General features: G+C 43.3%; 1 protein-coding gene across 1 annotated transcript in view; it reads left to right on the top strand.

The window, feature by feature from the left end:
- The first annotated feature begins 938 nt into the window (after positions 1-938).
- Positions 939-8025, top strand: part of SCD5 (stearoyl-CoA desaturase 5) — a 44448-nt gene continuing 37361 nt past the window's right edge. Inside the window, exon 1 of the mRNA XM_034431181.3 lies at positions 939-1590. Within this exon, the coding sequence (XP_034287072.2) occupies positions 1365-1590 (226 nt within the window). The 5' untranslated portion in view covers positions 939-1364. The remainder of the gene's footprint in view (positions 1591-8025) is intronic.

Raw genomic sequence — 8025 nt, 5'->3', positions numbered from 1 at the left:
GATATGGCATGTTGGTTCTTCAGTGTTTCATTGGAATTCTTATACAATGATAGATAGATAGATAGATAGATAGATAGATAGATAGATAGATAGATAGATAGATGGATGTAGGTAGGTAGGTAGGTAGGTAGGTAGGTAGGTAGGTAGGTAGATAGATAGATAGATAGATAGATAGAGGTAGATAGGTAGATGATGATGATAAATAGATAGATAATAGACAGATGATGATAGATAGATGATAGATAGATGATGATGATAGATAGATAGATAATAGATAATAGATAATAGATAGATAGATAGATAGATAGATAGATAGATGGATGGATGGATGGATGGATGGGTGGGTGGGTGGGTGGGTGGGTGGATGGATGGATGGATAGATAGATAGATAGATAGATAGATAGATAGATAGATAGATAGATAGATAGATAGATAGATAGATAGATAATAGATATAGATATGATAGATCCCTGCATCTGAATTGAGATTGCTTTGATCCTAATAGCAAAGACCTTTCTTGCAAAGTAGAAAGGTTCAAAATGTACTAAAAAGAGCGTATTCCATTCTTGTTTCCTTTGGCAGACCTACACCTAACCTTTCCCCATACAGGATCTGGCTTGCTTCACTGATCACCCTAATAATCCCTTTTGGTTTTTTAAAATCATGGTTTGGGCACCAAGCCCCCCCCCCATGCCTTGGGCTACTCCTAATCCCCAAACCCCCGTCGTCTTCTCTCCGTCTGATTCCAGCTGCGTCAGAACACCTCCGTGGCCTTCTTCTTTGTCGGAGCTGGAGGAGAATGTCTGTCCATTCAGCCTAACTAACCGATAGGTACCACCACCAAACAGTAGCAGCAGAAGGCAAAGATTCTGTCCTGCTCTCCATCCCCTCCCTCCTTCTGAATCCCTTTAAGAGCACGCATATGATTGGCTGTAGCTATGCAGGGTTTTTCTCCCATTCTTTCTCTCTCTCTCTCTCTCCTTCTTCCCCATCACCCCTCCCCGGTTTTTCATCCTCTGTTACTGTGAGTTGTTCAGCTTTGCCACAGCAGCAGCAGCAGCATGAATAATATGCTGGCAACAGCTGTTAGATTTCAAGTTGAGCATCCCTAGATACCTTTGAATAGCAGCTCTGGGAAGGAAGAGAACAGAGAAAGGGAGAAAGGCAGGGGAGGGAAAGGGGGAGAGAGAGAAAAGGAAACCCGATCCCTAAACAAAAAAAAGAGAATAATAGCTTTCATCTCCCTTTCTCCCCCTTGCCTTCCCAGTCCCTCAATCAAAGCACGAATTGCTATCGGCGTTTGCAGTCCGTGAAGGTCCACCACCGAGTGAGTAGTGGTGTGGGGTTTTTTGGGGGGAGCAGTCATGTCCAAGCTAGGAACCAAGAGCACGAGGGATGGAGAGACAGACATGTCCTGCAATGGACAAGCCGAGGGCCCTTTTGGATCAAGAGAAGAAGACAGCAAGCAGAAAGTGGAACCCAAGCAAATAATCGTGTGGAGGAATGTCATCTTAATGGCCTTGCTTCACAGTGGAGCTGTGTATGCCCTTCTTCTCATTCCCAAGGCCCATTTGTATACGCTGATCTGGGGTAAGTTTCTTTCTTTTTTTTAAAAGCATTTTCCTCCATGAGCGAAGGTTGTCTTGCTTTCATGAAATTCATGCGATTTGGGGTCCTTTCACAGGTATCTGTTCCTCAGGAAACTTCATTCACAATGGGGAGCCTGTTTAAGAAGGGGAAAAAAAGCATTACTTTAGAATTATTATTATTGTTGTTGTTGTTATTTTGGCTTACTGGTACAAAAGGCTAGATTCAGTAGGTAAAAACTTCCAGTTTCGTTCCAAGAATATCATTCCTGCTTTAGAAACATTTGAAAAAAATCAAACTCTTGCCATTTATCCATCCAGATTAAATAAAACTAATCTGTTTTTGGTGCTTTTCTGAACAGATTAAAATCTCAGGTGTTTTTACTCATCAAACGGGCCTGAGCACAGCCTGATTCCTGATTAATCTTATAACTACTGGATTATTTAGACAAAAGAATAGCCCAAAGGTAACAAATCTGCAAGAATTAACCTTGTAAACGCCCCCCTTGAGGCAGCCTGGATGGGCTACTTACATCCAATTTTACCTGATAAAATAAATACCGTACAGCATCTCATAAATATTTTGTATTATAAAGGTGTAGTATATGAGAAAAGAGGCAATATTAGTAAGAAAAGGTTATAATAAAGAAACCTGTTTCCATATTTAAAACTAATGAGATGAGGTTGTTCTCACTGATTTGTAAGAATTCTATTTTTTTTTTTAAGAAGCTGGCTTTCAATATTAGAATGTTTTTCGTTTTCCTTTAGCAGGTGGTTCTTAGGGAAAGCTTTTTTTAAAAAAAAAATTCCAGTTTTTACTTTGTGATGCATAAGAGTGTAACCATAGTGAAATCCTATACATGTCTACTTAAGTAGTCCCATTCAATTCATTTATTTGAATTTATTTCAGGTTTATTATTTGAATTTATTTCCAGGTAAATAATTATAGGATAGCAGCTTTCAGGAGAAAGCCGAGGAGAAAGAATTTCAGAAAGCTGATGAATAATTGCAAGCCTCAATAGTTGTGCTTTATGCTTTTGAAGGAGCAAGCCATAGTAATATTAAAGATTTTTCTACGTATTTCCTGCAGCTGAGGTAAATGTTCTTCTGCTTTCTGAATATTTTTCTTATTGTGTCGCCAGCTCCTTTAATTTTAGACAATGCAGGGAGATAACTCAATCTGCTGCTGCTGATTGCAATCGGCTGCCAAGACAATTGATTTAATTCAGTGCTAACCTAGGAAACCAAATTTCACACCAAGATGTGAAAAGTGATTTAAAAGATGACACCGGACTAAATTTAGTCCTGTGCAAACTGTATAAAGAGAATGTGTTTGTGCATCACAGTTGTCTTTTTTCCTTTGCTGTTGAATAACTATATATCGAGGTTTAGCTTGCTCTTATTTCCATTATGCTTTGCAGGCTGATATGAACCCAACAAGGTTTCGACAAACAAAATTATAACGATGGGGCAGGGAAGAAAGCATGAAATAATCAGGGACCAAGGGACAAAACAAAGCAAATGGAAATACGTACAAAATGGCCCAGATTCTCAGAATAGGACATTTTTCTAAGATAATTATTGTAGGGAAGGCAGATCAGGATTCAGAACTTCCTGGTTTGACTAGGTCTCATTCCATACCATTGTCAAAGAGAAGTCTATTTCCCTTTTGGGTGGATTGAAAATATGTTCCTCTTATAATCCCAGGGTATGTATCCCCATTGTGAACCAACTGGTGCATTTTGTTCTCTGCTCCCTTCTCACAACTGTTTGCCAGTGTAAAAAAACACTTACAGGCTTCTCCTAAACATGAGAGGTCTGGAGCTGTGCAACATTACACTGGTGTTCACACTAGTTCTTTGTTTCTTCTGTGTGGAAATTTTTTATTTCCCCCTTTTCCACGGCTAACCCTGGAGAAATAGAAATGAGGAAAAGCTATCATATTTTTAAATGTGTGAACTGGATCTTACTCTTAAGCATCACATCGAATGGTTTGGAGTCTATTTCTTTCTCCTTTAGTGAAGAAATCGTGCTTCAGCTTTTATTGTAAGAATAGACTAGAGATGGGATTCTACCATTGAAATCCAGAGATTGTAATCCATAAAGAGCCTAAACCAGGGGTGTCAAACTCAAGGCCTGGGGGACGGATCTGGCAATTGGGGTGCTTAGATCTGGCCCGTGGACCCGCCCTGGAAACAGTGAAGGACTGGCCCGTGGTGCCTCTGCCAGCAAAAATGGAGCTCGGGAGAGCCACTTGCAGCTCGCCCGGGGTCCGTTTTTGGCTGTGGTGGCCTCCTGCAGCCCTCTGCCAATGAAAATGGAGGTCGGTGAGGCCACACGCGAGCTGCCCAGGCTTCATTTTCAGCCGCGACAGCCTCCTGCAGCCCTCTGCCAGCGAAAACGGAGCTCGGGGAGGCCAAACGCAAGCCGCCCAGGCTCCATTTGCAGCCGCGACAGCCTCCTGCAGCCCTCTGACAGCGAAAATGGAGCCCAGGCGGGCTGCACACGGCCTCCCTGAGTTCCATTTTCACTGGCAGGAGGCGTCGCGGCCAAAAATGGAGCCTTGATGAGTGATGTCGAGCTGGCCACGCCCACCCTGATTATGCCCCCGGCCACACACACATGCACCCCAGCCCCCCCCCTGAGATCAAACACAACCCTAATGTGGTTGTAAATGAAATTGAGTTTGACACCCCTGGCCTAAACCATCAGAGAGCCATCAGAAATGATGGGCCCAGTAACAAAACCAGGATAAGTCTTTTCATTTCTACCTGGTGGTGGGATTTCTTTCCTTCTATTATTAGAACAATTTATAATGAGCTTTTTATCGGTTGAAGAGGAGGAGGTGTTATGAGATGCCAGGTTTAGCATATGGGAATGTTCTGTAAGATACATTTATGTTGTCTATAGTTTTATAAACTGCCAGAAGGTATCAGATGGAAAAACTGTTTTATAAAGACCCAAAGAAATAATGAACTGGTCTGTTGGGCCTATATTTTCTGGAAAACTGCGCTTTTCTTTTAAAAACATTTTTTTTATATAGCAAGGATCATCCTTTTCCAGAAATTATCATCCTTTTCCAAAAACTATGAATGAATACCCTGTTTCCCTGAAAATAAGACATCCCTTGATAATAAGCCCAATCGCACTTTTGAGCGCATGGGCTAAAATAAGCCGCCCCCTGAAAATAAGCCCTCCCCGAAAATATTTAACCGCATGTGCAGCTGGTCCCCACCATTTCCTCTGGTTAGGGTTAGGGAGACAGAGCTGGAAATCAGGTAAGATGGTGTTCTACCCCAGCTACGGACCACAAAGCATACAGCACACACAAAGTCCGTAAAAATCTTCGTTTACTAATTAAGGACTACGAATGAGCTTTCTTAGTAGTTGTTCGAACACAAGTACAGTTTAAATCAGTCTTTTCTGAACAAGGGCTGTTAATTTAACTTAATTAACAGCCACCAAGAGTCCAAGGAATAATAATTCAATGCTGAGGCACAGTCTTTCAGATAACCGTAAGCTTACTGTGGTTGGAAGAATGCCCAGAAGCAATTTGCAGGAAAAAATGACAAGAGAGAAGCAAGAGCCGATCAGATGTTTCTGGAGTCAATACATGAAGGAATATGAATGAAGTTGTTTTCTGCAAATTGCCTCAGTCGTTGTCATTCCTTAAATAAGCTAGGGGAGTGGCCAGTTAGCCCCAAGCTTTACTCTTGAGGAGACCTTCTCCTGAGGAGCCATTCCTGCCTTTTGGCAGCTTTGCATACCCATGCATTGAGAAGAGGCTCCTCCTCTTCTTCCTCTTCACTTATGAGAGCTTCTGGAGGTTCTGAAGGCCCTGGCTGAATCCCCGCCTCTGGCACCAAATCTTCTCCAGCCTGCTCATTGTCTGACTTGGGTGCCAGCTGCACAGGCTGCTGGCGAATCACACCAGCCTCCTCGCTGTCGGAATCAGTTACTAGCTGCACAGGCCGCTGGCGGGCCACAACAGACGGCAAGAGGAGCCCTGTCTTGCTCCATGTATCCCAAAATAATAAGACGTCCCTGAAAATAAAGCCAAGTGCTTATTTCGGGGTTAAAAAAATATAAGACAGGGTCTTATTTTCGGGGAAACATGGTAATTTTTAGGAAACTATTTGCAAATGAATCTTGGTTACGAATGAATGTTGCGAATGAACCTTGGCTGCTCAAGAAGTCTTAATTTTGTTAATTTTATTTAATGAATCCTCTTTTTTCCCCCTTGCAATAATAATGGTTTTCCTCTTGAGGAAACAACACGTTTCTAATCTCCTATCCCATTCTCATAAGTAACTCTACATCCCTACACTTTTTATTTGCGAAATATCTTTTTTTCCTGGGAGATTAACACACTTGTCTTGGGAAATAATGATTAGCTAAAAAAAAAATCCAGAATTTGCTGGTGTAGAGGTGGAATAAAGGAAGGAAATCATTTATTAATGAGGGATCAGTGCCCTTTGGAAGCAGTAAATCTCTTTCTTTCCCACCTTAGATCAAAAACTTGTTCTTATAACAGTTGAGAGTTATAATTTGTAAGCTATGTGGAATGTTTATAGAGACTAAAAGGTGAAGCACTTTGCTATTCTTCTCCCCATTTTAATCTTGGCACAAGATCCATCACTCTTGAATACAGATGCCTTCTTGGAAAAGTTCCCCAGACATAAAAAAAAAAAAAAAAGACAATTTCAGAAAGCTGGCTTTGTCAGTGAGATTTGATGACTGAAAGGTGAGCACTTTGGAGGATATAGCCATAGCCCTTAGACTTATATACCGCCCCATAGTGCTTTGCAGCACGCTCTGGGTGGTTTTACAATGTCAGCATATGGCCCCCAACAATCTGGGTCCTCATTTTACTGATCTTGGAAAGATGGAAGGCTGAGTCAACCTCAAGCCAGTCAGGATCGAACCCCTGGCAGTGTTGTGATCTAGGCTTCCTGAGTCATTAAAACACACGAGTAGTCCCAAAAACCTCTTTTATTTCAACAGCTGTGAATTACATTCATTCACAGCTGAGTCCCAATTAGTTCCAAAAAGTCCTTCGGGAGAAGTCCTTCGGGATAATACCAACCTTTATTTCCTTTGACGTGCTGCAAAAGACCTACTTGGCAAAGCCACACAGAATCCAGAATCAAACAAAGATGCCGACTGGGAACAGAATTAACAATGTTGCTTTCCTGCAAAGGGCCCACGTGCCTTTGCCCCTCTTTTAAGCCTTATGGGAGGAGCCAATCATATCCAGGCCTTACTCCCAAGTCTTCCCTTTTGTTTTAACTGTTCTTGCCTTCTGGCAGCTCTGCACATGCACACACTAGGAACAGACTCCTCCTGTTCCTCTGCCTCTCTGCTGTCCGACTCTGGAGGCTCCAGAGTCCGCACATAACTTCCAGATGGCCCTGGCCCCATCTCTGCCTCTGATGCAGAGCCCTCATCCGAGCCTTCCCCAGACTCCAGGACTGGCCCATGTTTCTCCCCAGCCACCTCACTGTCTGACTCTGCTGCCAGCTCCGCAGGCTGCTGGCAGACCACAACAGGCAGTGGGCAGAGTTTGCCTCCAATACTGCATTCTAACCACTGTGCCTTCAGGACTCCACCTGAAACCTTGCTGCATAAATTTGAGACATATTAAATGGACATGGTTACAGGTGATGTGGCTGCTTAAAATATTTGGAGAAGTGGGAATGGAGCAGAGAGATGGAGAAAGAGTTATAGTGCCTGTTTGATTAAGTCGAGGGTATCCAACCTTGGTAACTCTAAAATTTGTCGACTTCAACTCCCAGAATTCCCCAGATGGCTGGCTGGGGAATTCTGGGAGTTGAAGTCCACAGGTCTTAAAATTGGACACCCTTGATTTAAATCAGGGGTGTCAAACTCAAGGCCCGTGGGCCAAATCCAGCTTAGATCTGGCCTGCGGGGCCGCCCTGGAAAAAGCGAAGGACCAGCCCGCAATGCCTCTGCCAGCGAAAATGGAGCTCGCAGCCCTCCCGAGCTCTGTTTTTGCAGGCAGAGGGTTGCAGGAAGCCATCGCAGCCGAAAACGGAGCTCAGGAGCCCGTTTTTGCTGGCAGAGCCCTTGGGCCACCACAGGCGTTCCCGACACAAGTGACATCGAGCTAGCCATGCCCCCTCAAGGTCAAACACAACCCTGATGCGGCCCTCAATGAAACCGAGTTTGACAGCCCTGGTTTAAATAGTTTGATAACATCCCATCAAGTCATTGTTGGTTAGTGAACGCATAGATAGATTCTCTCCCTGATGATATGCCCCAAACCAGGTCCTTCAACTCTTCCAACAGTGCACTCATGGCTACTATAACCGAATCCATCCATCTTGCTGCTGGTTGTCCTCTTCTCTTTCCTTCCACCTTTTCCAGCACTAGAGCCTTCTCCAGAGAGCTGGGACTTCACACTGTGTGTGTGAAATAG

The sequence above is a fragment of the Pantherophis guttatus genome, chromosome 8, assembly GCF_059756535.1.
Source record: "Pantherophis guttatus breed Tessera chromosome 8, ASM5975653v1, whole genome shotgun sequence".
Lineage (NCBI taxonomy): Eukaryota > Metazoa > Chordata > Lepidosauria > Squamata > Colubridae > Pantherophis > Pantherophis guttatus.
This window is presented reverse-complemented; position numbering and strand designations above follow the sequence as displayed.